This window comes from Lactuca sativa, chromosome 7, assembly GCF_002870075.4.
Source record: "Lactuca sativa cultivar Salinas chromosome 7, Lsat_Salinas_v11, whole genome shotgun sequence".
NCBI lineage: Eukaryota > Viridiplantae > Streptophyta > Magnoliopsida > Asterales > Asteraceae > Lactuca > Lactuca sativa.
The window spans coordinates 177,902,407-177,921,546 of NC_056629.2; the positions used below are offsets into that span (position 1 = coordinate 177,902,407).

Consider the following 19,140-nt stretch of genomic DNA (forward strand, 5'->3'; position numbering starts at 1 on the left):
CATTCAGTACCAGAATAATTGATCCCCTTCTTATAACCCTCTACTTACTCCTAACCCTGAACATTACATATAAAATCTATAAATAGCTAAAGCGTACAAGCTAGAATCAAGGAACTATCAACACATAAAAACTAAATGGAAAAGTTTTCTCCACTATTTGTGCTTCATTTTACCAATGTGAACCTTTATTTCTCATCCCTAAGAAAGTGAATAGGACCATTGTGAAACAAGATCCATAAGAAAGGTAGCTGGTATTTCTATTTTCAAACTACATAGAAATGAAACAAAAAGGTATACTGGTTCATAACAGTGGAATTAAAAAACTTGGGTGGTTAATTAAGCTAGTTCAAGAAAAGATTTGATGTGCTTAGGTGGAACAAATTTAAAACTTGGTTACTATTTAATGACATTATCCATAAATGCAATTATTAAAGCTAGGCCACGAATTGCTGAAAAAGAAAATTTTGTTAAAGTTTAAGAAAAAAAAAATACCAAATGCTTAAAAACATATTTTTATAATAACCAAAATAAATAATAATATATCATCATTTCATGTATTTGGTCCATATTTTCTTTCCCCAGTTTTTTTCTTTGGCTTAGCAGTTGATTCTTCATTTACCTAGCTAAAGCAAAAGCAATATGTTTATTATCTTTCCACTATGGCGAGTCATGCTTCATTCCTCTCTAGATAGTGCATGTCTTATTCATTTATGGTTGAACAACATACAAATGGTCTATATAAAGAAGATTGCACGTCCACAGACAATTAAAATATTTCAAACCCTTTTTCCATGGCTTCATACTTGAATCACTTCAGCTTGTTGCAAACAATCTCCCTTTTCTACTTTTTGGTCACCCTCATTTGCAGTGGATCATCACTAACCCATGATGAGGAATGTTCCACCTTGTATCTATTCAAGCAAAGCTTAATTCATCAAGATGATGAGTTTTGTGCTACTGGTTGGTTTCAAACGTTCCAATCTTGGAAGCCCAGAAGCATTGCATCGGACGCTGGTTTTGATTGTTGTTCGTGGTATGGGTGGAGTGCAGCAATGACCATGAGAATGGTCATGTGATTGGCCTTGACTTGAGCGAATGCTCTCTTTGTGGGCACATCAATTCTACCAGCACCCTCATCAGCCTTGTTCATCTTCAAAATACCCCTGGAATTTTATGATACATTCATCAGCGACTTTATTGATTTGATTTTTGTGTTTTCACAGATGAACATGACGGAGTTCTTATTAAAGTGAAGTTCAGGTATTAACCCTTGATTTGAAAATAAATGAATAACAAATAAAGATAAATACTTATACTCTTCAATATCCCTCTTATAGTTTTCAGAAGACAAAACTGTAAAATTGGTCCCTGTAGTTTTCTAAAAACTTTGGATAGAGTCCAAAAAGTTTTCAAGTTGCATTGAAGGTCCAAAATCAAAAATTTTCTTTGGTTTAGTCCCTAAAAGAGTTGAAATGACTTTTATGCCCTTTTAATTTCTTTTTAAAATTTTCTTTATTTATTTTAATTGTTTTATAATAATAATAATAATAATAATAATAATAATAATAATAATAATAATAATAATAATAAAGAAATGGGCCCTACAAGCTACAACACCCCGACTCATTTCTTTCTCCCTCTCTCACTCATCAAAAAGTCATCGGCGTCAAAATTGCTCTCCATTCTCACTCACCTTTCCCGTCGAGAAGCCGCCCATATTTCTCGCCACCCTTCATCGCCGGTAAGTATCTTACTTCTCATCGCCTCTATTCCCCCTCTCCTTCTTGAACCAATGGATTCACCTCTTGATGATTGAAACCTGCCATCACGAAACCTCGATGGTAAAACCCAATTGTCAGACATCTACAAGTTTTTTTGTCATTTCATCTTCAAGAATCTACCTCCCAACCCCATTGTCGGCATCCTCTTGTTAATTGTGCAACCTCCTGATGAGTGAACCCCACTGCAGGTTTCCTAAACACAACTCCAATGAAACCCCCTTCCCCTTCAGGAGGTCAAATTAAACTTTGAACTATGTATCGCCTTTCTGGAGAAGTTTTTCAGGTTCAGTGAAAATATAATTTGCATAGAGAACTGAGATGGTCACATTGGATCAAAAGAAAAAGAAATTTGATGTGTGTTACAGAGAAAAAGAGGTAAGTTTCGATTTGAAATCAGATGCAATGTGTTTTGGGTTTTGCGGATTCCAATTTTGAAACTGGAAAATAGATTCCAGGTAGGGTGATTGAGCGGTGGGGAGAGAGGGAAGCAAAGATCGGATCGGTCAATGGTGCTCGAGTTTTGAGGAGTTACCAACGGTGGGTTATGTTCACCGGTGTCAAAAACCACCAACCATTGTATTCTAATACCACACAAGTCAACTGAGTAGAGGTTATGGAGTTAGTTTTCCTTCGTTCTTTTGCTGATAAGGGAGGTATTAGGATGAGACCGGATGCAAGATTATTAGAGAAACCTCGAGTTTTGAGGAGTTACCAACGGTGCGTATGTATGTGTAATTTTCAGGCTTCAGATTGAAATTTGAAACTGGTTTCATATACAATCACAAATATAAAAAAACGAAGAAACTAGTGTCTGTGTGTGAAATATGTCTGTGGGTTTTGAAGAGAAAGGGAGGGGTTAACGATAACATACATCGAAGGATGGGATACGCCGAAGATGTTCTAGCCTTTTGGGTTTGATCGCCTGCGAGTATGTGTTTGTGTGAGAGAGAGAGAGAGAGAGAGATAAGATAGAGAGGAGAGTTTTACTTATTTTCTTTTTATTATTATTAATATTTTTGTTATTGAAATGTTAATAAAATGTAAAAAAATATAAAAGTAAATAAATAAGGGTATAACCGTCTTTTCAAGTTTTTTTGGACTAAAATCGCAGGAATTTCTTGATTTTGGACCTTCCATGCAAGTTAAAAACGTTTTGGGCCCTATCCAAAGTTTTTAGGAAACCACAAGGACTAATTTTACAGTTTTGTCTTTCAGAATATTAAAACTTGACTATTTACGTTTGATTCCGATTTCACAATTTTAGGCAAATAGGACAGCTTCAGGTGCCAACTGCTCACCATGAGTCTGTAAGGGTATAAGCAAATGTTGGAATTCAATACGTGTTATATGTTTCTCTATAATCGGTTGTGCTCGATTAACTTTGTATGTTGATAAATATGCATTTTTATGATTTTTAGGGTTTTTTGTTTACTATAGAACCTATATATATATATATATATATATATATATATATATATATATATATATATATATATATATATATATATATATATATATATATATATAGGCCTAGGTTATTCTATTCAAAGTAATTATTGTGTTATTGTATGCATAAATGTGGGTCAATCAAATTTACTTTTTATAGAAAGTGATTAATATATATTATTGAATTAAATATAATTGAAAATATCATCTTAATTAATTACAAGGGTAATTTAGTCAATTAATTTAATAAAGGAAAATTGCATTTTTTAAGGGATCATAGATTTTATTAATTTTAAAAATCCGATTTTACGTATTATAATTTTTTTAATTCTGACATTCTGACAGAATATGTTTATGATTATATTCAAAAATAAAAATATTCTTGAACCATAAATAATAAAAATATTCTTGAACCTATTTCTTGATCATGAATTTAAAAACTTCTTGTAGAATAACAAATCCTTGAATAATCAATTGAAGAATAAAAACAAAAAACACATTATTTCTTATAGAATACGGGTAATAATTGTTAAGAATTACATTTACTGTTAAGGAATAAAACTAAAAAACAATCAAAACGGGAAAGAAAACATCAAAATCTAACAACGACTAATACATTCTAAAAGAATAATGTGGTCCGTTTCATTTTTGTGGTCTGTTCTTCAAACATCAACATTTGTGATTCCAACAGAATTGGAATTCGTCTTTCCATTCCAATAGAATTGGAATTCGTGATTCCATTCCAATAGAGCAAGACTGTTATTGATAAACATGAATATAAGTAATTAATAAAGCAAGTCTGTTATTGATAAACATTAATATAAGTATGTTGCTATCATGGATTAAAAAAAAGAATGTTGCTATTTTTTGCCATTTTCCCAAAAATCTATCCCCGATATATCCTCTCATTCATTCATACCAAGATTGATAGACAGTTAGTGCTTATAAGGTAACTCAGGTTAAATTGAAGGCATATAAATAGATACTAGCCAAAGTAGAGTCAACTAACATTGATACTTGATAGCAAATTTGTGAGAACCCAAATTTTTCGTATGTATAATTTCTACAGTCTAACGCTTCATTGAAAGTCAAATTCATTTCTGTTACCATTTAGCTTTATTAAGGTCTATTTGAGTATTCCGATGCCAGTACACTTAAGGAACAAGTGTTAGAAAGCAACCACTATAGCCCTAACACCAAAATCATACCATAAACTCCATAAGATGGAGTTTACGGCCGTAAACATGGAGTTTACGGCAGTAAACTCTTTTGGGCGGTAAACTCTCTTGGGCGGTAAACTCTTTTGGGCAGTAAGCTCTTGGGCAGTAAACTCACCCTATATAAGGATTGAGCAGCCTTCCTTTCTCCCTTTTTCACACTCTAGAAACTCTCTCTCTCTACTAAATTCCAATTTTTGATCAAGAAGCATAAAAAATGTAAGTGTTTTCTCCCTAAATTCGTTCTTACAACACTTAATTTAGTAATCTTACATCATTCCATCCATGAAATCATTCTAGTTGGGTTGATCTTCAAGTGTTCTTAGTTGGCCAAAAACAACCATTCAAGCTCCTAGATCGTAAGTACTCATATCCTAACTCATTGTACACTAGGTTTAGCATGTTTAAGGCTTAGAAAACATCAAGAAACAAGGATGAATGAGAGTTTACGGCAAGGGATGTTCTTGGGCCGTAAACTCCCTTTAAGGGTGCAAAGTTACCTTTCTTCCTTCCTTATGCCCAGAACTCAACCTAGAACCAACCACCATTGAAGTAGGGACCTTAAACATCAAAGAAACCAAGTCCTCTTAGAGTTTACAGCCGTAAACCGAAAAGGAAATGGTCCTTCGCTCGTAAACTCCATAAAAGGGTCCATTTGGAGCCCTAGTCATTTCCTATGCCCTAGATTTGAGTCTAGCTTACTTCCTTAAGTGATATAAGACCTTGAAGCACACAAACACACCATAGCCATGAGTTTAGGGCCGTAAACTCATGGGGGAATGGTTCAAAAACCGTAAACACCCCTAAGGGCTACCATTTGAAGAGTAAACTCCAAAGTGAAGCTATAATCTCCTTAGATGCAACTCCTAACACTCCTAACACTTGAATCAAAGTGTTTTTAGGCATCAAAGTGTCCTTACTTACTTAATTAGTGATTAAATAACTAATGAGATACCATTATGTATCACTTCATTGGATCCGAGTGTGTGTTCAAGTCCTCACTTGACACCTAGCATCCTACCCGACACTTCCATCCGTTCCACTCACTGCAGGTGAGTTCATACCCCTACACTTTTTCGAGTTTTTCATGTTTTCAGGGGGGGGGGGGGGGAATACAAGCTAAACATAAAGATTTTCATAACTTAAAAAAAACTGATGCAATTACAATGATTTTATATTAAACGTATAGATACAATTATCCCTTTTGTATTATGCGGAGCATAAGGGGTATTTTCAATTTATTATTGCATGGTTTCAAAACCTTATGTGAACGTAACAAACCATCAAACTATAATAGGTATAGTTTGGGATTTCATTACCAGTCTTACAGATTCAAAGTTCATACAAGTCAACATATAAACTATGTTAGATTTAGTTTATCCGTTACTACGAATACAAAACTAGAGTATTATTCTAAATAATTATTTTATGTATAATTATTTATACTCTACACTGTTACAAACGACTTCGAACTCGAGAACAACCGAACAAAAACGTAAATGAGTTAATACAGGATTGTGAGACTATCTTCGTTTTGCCCCTCGGGGTACCAATAAATCCTCACCGGTAGTATAACCAAAGTCTCCTGGAGGGAGAGCGTGAAATTTGTGGATAGATCTATTCGGGACCGACAATCCCACACCTAAACTGCTAGCTACCGTTAGGCGGGCACGCCTGGGGTGAAAATTTTTGTAAACCGTACGACGCCTGAAGAACGTCAAGGAGGTCACGGGTCAAATTAGTATGGTTATACGACTCATAATAAGTATAAACTAATCATGGTTTACGAGATTTCATTCTTCTATATTTTTATTTCAAGTAATAAAACTACCATACATTTTGGATGGTATTCCAGGGTTTTACGAACAATCATACATTACACACTGGTGGTAGCCAGGGTTTTCGAACAGAACGTACTTTTCATACATAAACCAACAAACATGTTAGAAAATATTGGATTTTCTTGGTAAGCATGTATACATACTTCAGAACTCGGTAACAATGGTTTTCGATACAAACGATATTTACTTATAATGGAAAGAAAACACTTATACAAATTCAGTGACTAGTTTTCAATACAAAAACATACTTATGAACTCACCAGCTTTATGCTGATATGTTTTCAGAACCGCTTGTATTCTCAGGGCAACGATGGACAGGTACCACACCAGCTTTTGGAGAAGACGGAGCATTTTTGGAGTCTCGTCTTTATCTTTTGTTATATAATGTTATGTACAAACTATGTTTTCAAACATATGTAAATATTTATATTGTAATGTAATGGTTGTGTTTACTTTGATTGCTATGATATGATTGTTGTGATACTACGTATGACGTCGCCGCCCCCGGACGTTTCCGCCGTTGTTTTTCTGACAGTTCGGGGGTGTGACAAAATTTTTGCTTTTTAATTTCCATAAAGAAGCTTCATGCAACTCCTATTCGTACTCATAGTTATGATCATCTTATTTTCCTTCTCAATTTGTTATGTACCAGAATAACCATATAAATTTATTAGCGCAAACATTAAACCCTATATTAATTAGGTGTCATAATCTTGCATCTAGATTCTAGCGTTCACTTGTCTATGCCCATTATCCAATTTGACTACGATTCTCGGCGAGATGCCACTTGTCTGGTTTGCAGATACAATTAACCATAATTAATAAGGTGTCATAAATTTTATTCATGGAAACCAACAGAACATGGAACCTAGAAATAAATCGCAAATCAAATTCTCCTATAGACGAAGGTTGACATGTGAAATTTTACCACAACGTAACATGATCAAGGATGGAAATACATTGTGACGATCATATTTGATACATAAATTTATGAGAAATACGAAAATAGATTGAATTCAGAAAGCAAACCTTGTCCCAAAAAGCTTCTGGATCAAATAATTTCTCAAACTTTAGAGGAGAAACGTGGCTGCTATGAAGTTTGAGGCTTGATTTTGGTGATTTTTTCTCTTTCACAGCCATAGTATAGATGATGATAACACAAAGCGATCGTCATAGGAAGAATTCGATGAAACATATAGAATCAGAACAGATTAAGATTTGAGAGTAAATTCACGGGACTGAGTATTAGTAAGCAAATTAGGGTTTTGCGCTTTGTACCCCCTCGGCGATATAAACAAAGCTTGTATTCCAAATCTAGATGAATGATTTATAGTCAAATCGGAATACCCCGATGCTTCTCCCCGATCTTTGCCCGATCTGTTAGCCAGGTGATGAACACGGGGAAATAAAACCCTTCTTTTTCGTTTCAGTTCATTCTTTTTTATGGAAGACATTGGTTGTATATAAGAAAATAAATTAGGTTAAAATTGAATGCTAGCAAGATTATAGGGATTATTTGTGGAAGCTAATCAAGGAACCATTATTAATCAAGGAACCACGGAACCAATCCAAAGCGTCAGAATTTAAAGCTATCAACGACAAAAGGAAGGATTGTAAACTTTTATAGTGGACCCACGTGTACCGGGATATAACAAAACTCACTTTCTTTTTTCATTTAAAATTACTTTTAGGCTAAGTCTTTTATCGAAAAAAAAAAAACCGAATATACCGTTGTTCACGATTTTTCGTCTTCTTTCCATAGAGATCAATGATGATATATAAAAAACTAACATTTTTTTTTCGAAAAAAACTCACTTAATTTTTTTTTTTTTTTTAGTTTTTTCAATATTTAAGTTTATTGTTATCCAAAAAAAAACTAATTATACAAAAAATTAATTTTTTGTACTCTATTAATAAACATCAACACCGATTTTTTAAAAAAAAACCCTCAAACAGTGTAGATTCACACTGTGAATCTAAACCGTAAATATTTCAGTTTTTAACTTTCATAATATGAAAAATCTCGAACAGTTCACACTACTAGAAATATGACCTTTAGCTACGGAATCAGTGACGGATTTTGTCTGTAGCTATTCAATGACGGCTTAGCGAGAGATCAGCGAGGGAATGCACAAATATTTCAACAACAATAATTATAGAATTTTAGAGAGGCATTACCGAGAGACCAACAATGGATTTGTAAGAATTTATAGACAAAAAAATATTCCCTCACTAATTTGTCACAAATTAAAAGCTCTTAGCGATGGAAGAACGAGAGATTACTAAAAATCGCATGTCTTTTTTTCTTGGCCCTCGCCAATCGCTCACAAAAATCGACGTCTCCATTTTAAATTGTAATTCTTTAAGCACTTTAAAGTGTCAATTCTTTTATTCTTGCAGATGGGACTTCTATTTTCAGAAGGGTAGTGTGATTCAAAAAGGCTTTATGAGAGCTTGTGTTAAATGTAGGTTTTGATGGATTATTATATCTACATAAACATTGGTGGTAATTATACCTTTGGAGGGTATGTGAATATGTGATCTCTCCAGTGAATCAACATAAATAATCAGTTGTAAGACACTTTATTCTGCTTCTTTACACTAGTTTATGTTTTTTTTTTTCACTTTCATTTTTTTATATACTGAATTAGGCTATGCATATGCAGATTTGAGATAACTTCATATACCGAATCAGTTTATGGTCCGAGTTTAGGCTTTTGTGGAACACTGTCAAATCCTTCCTATATTTTGACCTAAAAGAGAACTCCATTTACATATAAAAAAATGGTTGAGCTGACTAATCGATAACTCTATTTACATGTAATCTACTAACCAGAATTTATGTCCTATTTTTGAACAACAAAAGAATGCAAAACAATTAATTTATGTCCTATTTTTTTTTATTTTTTAGGGCCTGAAAGCTTTGATATTTTGCATGGACATTCAAAAGCTACCATGCTTTTGATTATAAACAATGCAGGGCAACGAGTTTTATCCTCATTTTTCTTCAAATATGCAGGTAAAATAAGTAAATTATATTTCTTGTACAAAACCCCAAAATATAACTTATTTATTTTTTAGTAATAATACTATTTGTTTGTGTGATGCAGATACAATTTAAAAAAAAATATTCATAAATTGTTACAACAATCTTCACAAGCTTTGCATCTGCTGCTTTGTATGGTCATACTTTGACTATAAATTCCATGTTAGGAATTTCTATTGTTTTCATTTTAATGCACCAGGTAAATGGTTTGTGGATTCCGGTGGAGTTGGAATTGGAGATTCCAGTTCCTTTAATAGATTCCATTTCTTTCATAAACATTCTACAAACTTTTGCTTCTTTTTGTATATCCAGTTCTTTTCCCCTCTTTCAAAAGTTAAGGATGAAGAAAACACAGTGTTGGAATTGGAACCTGTTAAAAGCAACAACATGTACTTGTATATGAAATCTATAACACTTGTTTTTAATTTTATTCAGGCTGTCATTGTGTAGATTCTGATTCAAGACAACCACTTCCACTTCTTCCTACTTAAGTCAACAACTGACTTTTGAAATGAAAGAAGATAATTGGAATAAAAATGAGTTATTTGTCACTTATACTGTTTATGAGGTTTAATGTATTTCCAACTCCTCGAAATGATCGATGGTAGGTACTTTTTTTAAGTTTTATAAAATAATCTGTCATGGATATAAACTTTAAATAATGTGTGCATTTTTTCCCTATTTCTGAGGAATCAACTTTCAGAGTTCCCGGTGGTATAAAATTTTGCTGATAAAGGCGGTTGTATGCAATTAGAGAAGGGCACATGGCATGACCTAAAGACCACAAAGGTTAGTTTTGTAATTTCCTTCCTAATTCAAAATATTGCATCCTTTTTTTATAAAAATGTTAAATGTGTTGTTAATTTTTGTGTGGTAGATAGTCCGTAAGACTCAACACAAATGTTCAAAAAATCAAATATGAAGACCAATCGACAAACAACGTATTTCCTTCCTCTTTTACTTTTTGGTCAAAATCGGAATTTAATTCCATTCGTGTCCTGCATTTGCTTCCAACAAAGATCCCTGATCTAGAAAAAAGCTGGAAGACATCAAAGTAAGTAGCATGTGGTCCTATTTATGTGGGTCTAAACTGGAATCGGAACCCAGTTCCATTCCAATCCTTCTTTTGGACGCAAGATATCAAGAAATGGAGAAGATGTATATGGAAATGCAAAATATGAGATGAAATTAAGAATTATGGTACCTTATACTTTGAAATCAAAACTTAATCAATGTTAAACTTTGACAGATGCTTTTGGTATTTTAATGTTAATTTTTGTACTGTATAATTTTTGGATGTGTTTGGTATTTGAATGTTAATGTTTAGTTTGAGATTTTATAATTATTTGATGTTTTTGTCATTTTTGCTTTACATTAGTAACCAAAACAAAATATCATATTATATATTTGCGAGTGATTAGCTAGGGAAAGAAAAAAAAAATCACATCCTAAATTTGCGAGGGATTAGCTATAGAATGAAAAAAAAAATCGCATCTTAAATTTTTGAGGGATTAGCGACGAAAAAAATAGAGCTTTGCAAGGGATTTGCGACGGAATATTGTATTACGTTTTGTCGCTAGTGTCCTAAGTAACCATATTAAGTGACCAATTTGCGATGGACATTCCGTTGCTATAGTCGTCGCAAAAAAAATCGGCATTAGCCACACTCTAATTGGCTATAGAGTAAATTTGTCGCTGATCTGTCGCAAACGCTCTTTAGCGACGGAATAGCGACGGACTCATCCGTCTCTAAAACCTATGTTTCTAGTACTGTCAGATTCACGTTGTGAATTTGAATTACTATTATGCACACTGTAAATCTGAGAAGATTCACAAAAAAAACCTCGATCAGTGTAGATTCACACTGTGAATCTAAATTGTAAATATTTCAAATTTTAACATTCACAGTGTGAAAAAACTCCGATAAGTTCAGATTCACACTGTAAATCTGACTTATTATTATGCACACTGTGAATCTAAACATGTTTACAATATGAATCTGAACATGTTCACAATATGAATCAGAACTAAAATATCATTTTTTTAAACATGAATATGAATATTTGTTTAAAAAGTACAATAAAATATGAATTTTGATATATTTATTAATTTTTTTTTTATAAAAAAATAGACCTTAATTTTTTTCATCAAAGAAAATGAAGTGAGTTTTTTAGAAAAAAATAAGTTCGTTTTTTATATATTATCATGGATCTCTATGGAAAGATGACGAAAAATTATGAACAACGGTATATTCGGTTTTTTCGATAAAAAACATGGCCTAAAAAATTTTTAAACGAAAAAAAGTGGTGAGTTTTTTTTAAAGGGTGGATTTTTTGCTATAATCCGGTGTATGTGCGTCCAATGTAAAAGTGTACATATTTCCTTGGCCGTTGATCGTTATAATTTACGACTTTCACGATTGGTTCATTGGTTTCTTCGTTAATTATGATTCTCTATTAACCTCAGCCTATATATATATATATATATATATATATATATATATATATATATATATATATATATATAATAATAATAATAATAATAATAATAATAATAATAATAATAAAATAAGAAAAAAAACCAACACATTAATTAGGGACGTTGTGAGGCCTGTGTCGAGGGCTCCATCTCATTAGTGCCTGTCTATGCTACATTCTAAAAGGACAAAAAGAAGACTTTCATGAAGTCATCTATAGTTGACTTACTACTTGGCTATTTTTTAATTTTTTTTTTTTACTATAGATAATTTTTTAGGTTTATTGTAAAAGAACGAATTAATAAAAGAATTTGAAGAAAACGAGTATTAATAAAAAGATCCTAGCAAGTCGCCAAAAGATCCATGGATCAGTTCTATTTTACAAATATTTGTAAGACTTCTGTTTTTGTTGCTCTCTTTCACTTACCAAATGTGCCACGCATGACTGCCATCCATTTCAAAAATATATTTTTTTTATATAGTTTAATTATTTATTTATTGATTATATGGGAAAAGAAAATATACCCTAAAGGGTATATAAGCTTGGTACCCAAACTCATTATTGTTTTGTTTGATATATTCATTATAATGTTCTTAAACTTCAATCCTAACTTGATTTACTTTCAAGATTTTCGAAATTTCATTATTATCTTCTTCTTACATCACATCTTTTTGTTGAACAGCTACTTGGTTATATATATTATAGTTGAAAATAAAAATTATATAAGAGAAAGATAAATGTAAAATTTATAAAAATCGTGGAAATAAATCAAGTTAGAAGTTGAATTATAAGAACATTGAACAATTACAATATATATATATATATATATATATATATATATATATATATATATATATATATATATATATATATATATGTATTTATTGATTATATATTTATTAATATTGATATATATACATATATGATATATTTATATATAACAATATACATAAATAATATATACCCTTAAGGATATATAAGCTTAAATACTCAAACTCACTATACTACGTCGTTTTATATATATATATATATATATATATATATATATATATATATATACACACATAAATAATATATACCCTTAAGGATATATAAGCTTAAATACTCAAAACTCACTATACTACGTCGTTTTATATATATATATATATATATATATATATATATATATATATATATATATATATATATATATATATATATATATATATATATATATAAAACGTAGTAGTATAGTGAGTTTGAGTATTTAAGCTTATATATCCTTAAGGGTATATATTATTTATGTATATTGTTATATATAAATATATCATATATGTATATATATCAATATTAATAAATATATAATCAATAAATACATATATGATATATGTATTATTATTTGTATCAAACTCTTTATTTATATATAGAATATTTATATTTTACATTTATATTACTATTTTACATCAAATGTAATATATTTTTAATTCTATATTGAACTTTTGAATACTTTCATCATTTATTAGGTAAGAAATTAATGCGTATGACCTTTGACATGTGTATTTGTTAAATCATCACAGTTGTAAATTGTAATTTGAATTGACATTTAAAATTTTTATGAAATAATTAATAGTTAAGCATACAATAAATTTTGAACTTTTGTTAATTAAGAACCTTTTCTAAAGAGATGCTAGGTTGTTATTATTATTATTATTATTATTATTATTATTATTGTTATTATTTAGCACAAAATTAGACAAATGGAACAACTTAACTAAAAATTAAAGTAATATATACTAATTTATCTGAAAACATTAGTAGAGAAATCAATTGTTTTTAACATTCCAACTTTTATAGATTTCAGAAAAAACGATACTAATACAAGATTTTTAGATTATTATTAAATTTTTGCAAATAAACGAAAGTCTTTTTTCCTTGTATTTGGTCTATATTCTATAATTTTCTCTTCTATCGTCTTTTTTTAGCTTTATTAGTTGATTCTTGAGCTACAATATTTCATTGGTTCCCCTCCCTCTTAACCACGTGACATGTTATCTAGGTATGGTTGTTAATCTTGGAGAAGGTCTATATAATGAACGTTACCCGTCCATAGACAATCAAAATATTAAACCTACTTTCTTTCATGGCTTCATACATGAATCACTTCAGCTTGTTGCAAGCCATCTCCCTTTTATACGTTTTGTTCACACTCACCTGCACAGGATCATCACCTAGCCATGATGAGGAATGCTCAGCCTTGTTTCAGTTTAAGCAAAGCTTAATTCATCAAGATGACGCGCTTTGCAATGCTAGATGGTTTCAAACCTTCCAGTCTTGGAAGCCAACTAGCAATGCATCGGATGCTGGTTTTGATTGTTGTTCGTGGTATGGGGTGGAGTGCAGAAATGACCATGAGAATGGTCATGTGATCGGCCTTGACTTGAGCGAATGCTCTCTTTGCGGGCATATCAATTCTACCAGCACCCTCTTCAGCCTTGTTCATCTTCAAAGCCTCAACCTTGCCATGAACAACTTTGTTGAATCTCAAATCCCATCTGAGATTGCTCATCTAAAGCAATTAAGAAGCCTCAATCTCTCTTATTCTGGGTTTAGTGGCCAAATCCCGAACGAAATCTCACAGTTGATGCAACTGTCTTCCTTAGATCTGTCGATGAATCTACTAAAGCTTCAAACTCCTAGTGGCTTCGAGAATCTACTGCAAAACTTAACAGGACTCAAAGAACTCGATCTCTCATGGGTTGATATTAGTTCTTCCGTACCTCATTTCTTGGCCAACTTTTCTTCTTTGAGGTCAATCGGGCTGTATAATTGTTTGCTTCAGAATGAATTCCCAAAAGCCATACTTGAGATGCCAAAGTTAGAAATACTTGATGTGGCATCAAATACCAACCTCATTGGTTCCATTCCTGAATTTCATAACAGCAGCTTGCTTAAATTGGGCCTTTCGGATTGCTCTTTCTCAGGTACCATTCCAGGTTCGCTTTCTAACTTGACTCAACTCAATTTCTTGAGTCTTGCTGGCAATAAGTTCACAGGCTTTGTTCCTTCATTGGCAAGTCTTTTAAAACTCAATGTTTTGAATCTTAGTGGTAACAAATTCAAAAAGGGACGCTTGCCCAATTGGCTTGCCAAGCTAACAAAACTTAATGAACTGCATCTAATTGGTATGAACATAAAAGGTGAAATCCCACCCTTTCTTGCAAACCTAACCGAGCTTGGTGTGGTCGTGATGGGAAGAAATTTCCTTACTGGTCATATACCATCATCATTTTTCAACCTCACAAAACTAACATATATACAACTTCAAGAAAATCAATTGCAAGGACCAATTTCAAGCTCATTTTCCAAATTCAAAAGTCTTCAATTTGTTAGCCTATTCTCGAATAATCTCGAAGGGAGGGTAGACATAGACATGTTCCTACACCTCAACAAACTTGATACTCTCAGGTTAGGTGATAACAAGATATCATTATTTCTCCCTAACAACTACACCAATAACACATTACCACAACTAATTGAATTGAACCTCGAATCATGCAACTTGAAGGAATTTCCTTCCTTTTTGCGCTTCCAAGATAAATTGATAGACTTACGTCTCAATGACAACAAAATTGATGGCCTGGTACCGGTGTGGATTTGGAATAACAGCAAAGAAACATTACAGAAGATTGTCCTTTCATACAACTCCATCACTGGCTTTCATCAGCATCCTCGTTTTCTCCCATGGAGACGTTTACAACTATTTTTCATCAGTCATAATCAGGTACAAGGGCAGCTACCAATTCCACCACAAACCACAGTTGTTTATGCAGCCGAAAATAACAATCTGAACGGAGAAATACCACCAATGATATGTGAATTAAAATCTCTTCAATCGTTGGATGTGTTTTCTAATAACATAAGTGGAACACTTCCTCCATGTTTGGGTAGCTTAAGCAATTCGTTGTCGTTTTTGGATCTGAGCAGAAACAACTTTCATGGCAAAATTATGAATTCATTTAAGCACGGATGCATGTTGAAAAGTTTTGATGTGAGTGAAAATAGATTTACGGGTCGGCTCCCAAGATCATTGACAAATTGTACCAATTTAAAGGTTCTCTCTCTTGGAGCTAACTCTTTTGATGACGTCTTTCCTTTTTGGATGGGAACTCTTCCGGAATTGCAAGTTCTTGATTTGCGGTCTAACAAACTTTATGGTCCAATTCAAGGTTCCACAGCTGTTTCCACACACTTCTCTAAGCTGCGGATCATAGACCTCTCTAACAATGGTTTTAGTGGTCAATTGGACCAAAAGTACTTCCAAACTTGGAATGCAATGAAATCTGTTGGCAAATCATCTGTTATGGAAGTCAATGACAAATCATCTGGTTTCATTTGGGATTATACAATAAGAGTAATTCACAAAACTGTCAATACACAGTACGAACATATCTTAACCATAGATATGGCTATTGATCTCTCTTGTAACCATTTTGAAGGAGAAATCCCAGTATCACTCCAAGATCTTCAAGGGCTTCAATCACTCAATCTTTCCAACAATCATTTTACAGGAAGCATATTGCCCTCACTAGAATCTCTAAAGAATGTCGAAGCTTTGGATCTCTCCCACAATAAATTATCTGGAGAAATTCCTCAACAGTTGGTGCAACTCAACTTCCTTTCAATTTTCAATGTGTCATTCAACAATCTTGAGGGGCGCATACCCCAGGGAAAGCAGTTCAATACATTCGACAAGAGCTCCTACATGGGGAATTCTCGATTGTGTGGACATCCTTTATCCGAGGAATGTCAAATTTCAAAGGCTTCAAGACTTCCACCACCAACCAATTTGTCCGGATCTCTCTTCCCAAGCGAAAGAATTGATTGGATCATCATATTCTGTGGAGTTGGAAGTGGGCTGGTTGTTGGGATTTTTATTGGCAACTTTCTATATGGAATGTATAGTGATCGGTTCACAAAGAGGAAGGACAGATGGGTAAGGCCACTTCGTAACACAAGGAGAAACCAAGGTACAATAATCCTTTATATTACCTTACAACTTTGAAGCTATTTTCCAAGACAATATTATATGAGCGTCATCTACAAAACTCTGATACTTTTAAAAAGGATTTTTTTTAAACTACATTTGTTACTTGAAAGCAATCGTTACAAGATATTTGTGAGATTAACCGAGATATGTTTCTTAACATTGTCTTGTTAACAGTTACTTTCAGGTTTTCATCATTATAAAAAACATTATTAAACTATAGGGTGAGACTCAATACAGAACCATTATTAATCATGGAACAAAGGAACTAATCTTTTTTTACAACTTTAAGAGCATATTTTTAATCAATAAAAAAAACTAAAAATACAGGAATTCATAACTTTTTATCCTATTTCCAATGATATCAAATTCGATAAAAAATATATACATTTTTTGTTTCGTTAAATTCACAGTGTGAATCTGTGCAGATATTTTTAGTTTTTTATTTTTTCGATAAAGAATAAGATCTAAAACTTGAAAAAATGTTTGGTTCTTTGGAGAACCATTTATAATGGTTCTCTATTGAAGTTTTCCCTTAAATTATATATCAAACCAAATATGCATCTAAGCAAAGATTGTATTATTTACATATGTTAAATTTAAAATACTATGGAAAATAATTTTAATTTTTTACTTGGATACGTTATCTGTCCAACTATGTGATGTTAGTCTGTATTTTCAACAAGGTATTCTTTTACCGTACATTTATGATGGTATTTATGAAGGCATGTTTGTGTCGAATGTGTTATATATGGTATGGTACATGTTTAAAGTATATTGTTATATAACCATATTTTCTCATGTACACATTTCATGACTGTGTGGATGCAACATTTTCTATAGATAGGAAACCATGAATTACCATCATAATCCTTACCTTAACATGTATCTCAGGAGTATCATAGCTTCAAGTTCGAAGGACAAGGAGAAGATGTATAAGGTCAAGGGATTTTAGTCTAATTATTGTTAAGTATGTGGATTTCGGTTCTAATTCTCTGAGTTATGATTTTAGTTTGTTTACTGTTAAGTATGTGTATTTCAATTATATTTCTTTGAGTTAGACTTTTGTTGTAAGATTTTTTATATACCTAAGACTTGTGTTGCTTATGTGTATCCTTGATACATAAAAGGCATACTTGTTTTAAAATGTGATATACTAACTTGGACTATATTCTCGACGAGTTTTGTGTCAATGTGTTTCTTGCATGCTTCTAAACAACTTCATGGCTTGCTTTACTCATTTAACTAACATCAATTTCTACGTTAAGTCAACAATAACCCTTATAACAAGAAACTCCGAATATCTGATCTCTTTTGGGTTGATTCTGAGGCTTGATAACGGTTATATCTTAACTATTAAGTATTAACCATACTTTTATCACCAATTTTGAGCAATATCAAACCAAGACATCAATTCAATACACATTCCTTGCTCAACCGATCTTCTTCTGTACTTCGATCCGGATAAAGCACCGACAGATACAAAAATCTATCAATTGCTACCCTGATCACTTGCAATTGCTTTGATTCAAGTCTGGTGTCTCATTACTAGAAGACAGAGCAATAGCGACAAAATTTTAGCAACGAAAAAAATCCATCGGAAAAAATGACAGTTTCCGATGGATTTTAGGATATTAGCGCCGTCTTTTGCGACGGTTTTGCAACAGAATTAAATCTGTCAGTAATCCGTTACAACTTCCATCGGTTTACCGACGGAATCGGACAAGTTTAAAATTATAGTTAAGTGAGTTAGTACGTCTGTGTTTAGTTTGAGGAGGACATGGATACTAGTGCTCAAAATCTTGATATTGATCAAAATCCTATCTTGATTATGTGTATGAATAGGAGAATAATACTTTGGTTTTTAGCATTGCAGTACCTCAAAGGAACCGGAATTGGAACCCCTACTCTAGGGACCATAATTGGAACATTCTTTCATTTTCTTCTCAACCTGAGGTAAATCAATTTCTTTCTAAACAGTACACCAGGGGTAAATCGGTCAAGTTAAAACAATCATGGCTTGATTAATAAATAGGTTTCAGTTTTGTTCCAATGTTGAAACAGTAAAAGGACCATTTCACTAACCAAAATTCAAATTGTTCCATAGTTGTTGAATATTGTTCCATTGTAAAATTTTGTTGTAATGATGTTATTATCGATATTGATGTCATGCCTTTGTCTTGGTAAATAAAAGGGGAAGTTACACTAATGACCTTTTCAATCTGCTTTTTCCTACACAGGGAAATGATCAAAGATTTGTATGTGCTACTATTAGGACTAGAACTTATTATTTAAAAAAGACTTTATAA

At 32.3% G+C, this 19,140-nt stretch overlaps 2 protein-coding genes and 1 long non-coding RNA gene across 3 annotated transcripts; 2 read left to right on the forward strand and 1 right to left on the reverse strand.

The window, feature by feature from the left end:
• Positions 1-670: 670 nt before the first annotated feature.
• On the reverse strand, positions 671-2,236 carry LOC111900505 (uncharacterized). Its single transcript, XM_023896389.3, has 2 exons — positions 1,694-2,236; positions 671-1,163 (listed from the first exon to the last, which is right to left on the reverse strand). The coding sequence occupies exons 1-2, from the start codon at positions 1,861-1,863 to the stop codon at positions 968-970; spliced, it is 366 nt and encodes a 121-aa protein (XP_023752157.1). The 5' UTR covers positions 1,864-2,236; the 3' UTR covers positions 671-967.
• LOC128127069 (uncharacterized) lies at positions 2,019-2,869 on the forward strand. Its single transcript, XR_008225123.1, has 2 exons — positions 2,019-2,156; positions 2,230-2,869. It is a non-coding gene; the product is annotated as an uncharacterized LOC128127069 (long non-coding RNA).
• Positions 2,870-13,812: 10,943 nt separating this feature from the next.
• LOC111900507 (receptor-like protein 7) lies at positions 13,813-18,012 on the forward strand. Its single transcript, XM_023896390.3, has 2 exons — positions 13,813-16,814; positions 17,726-18,012. The coding sequence occupies exons 1-2, from the start codon at positions 13,928-13,930 to the stop codon at positions 17,734-17,736; spliced, it is 2,898 nt and encodes a 965-aa protein (XP_023752158.1). The 5' UTR covers positions 13,813-13,927; the 3' UTR covers positions 17,737-18,012.
• The last annotated feature ends 1,128 nt before the right edge of the window (positions 18,013-19,140 follow it).

Excerpts from the sequence above, each read along its gene's own strand:
- LOC111900505 (XM_023896389.3), bottom strand. The coding sequence starts at position 1,863 with ATGTCTGACAATTGGGTTTTACCATCGAGGTTTCGTGATGGCAGGTTT. Across the intron at positions 1,164-1,693 it reads GCGGCTTCTCGACGGGAAAG|GGGTATTTTGAAGATGAACA; the intron begins GTGAGTGAGAAT and ends ATAAAATTCCAG.
- LOC111900507 (XM_023896390.3), top strand. The coding sequence starts at position 13,928 with ATGGCTTCATACATGAATCACTTCAGCTTGTTGCAAGCCATCTCCCTT.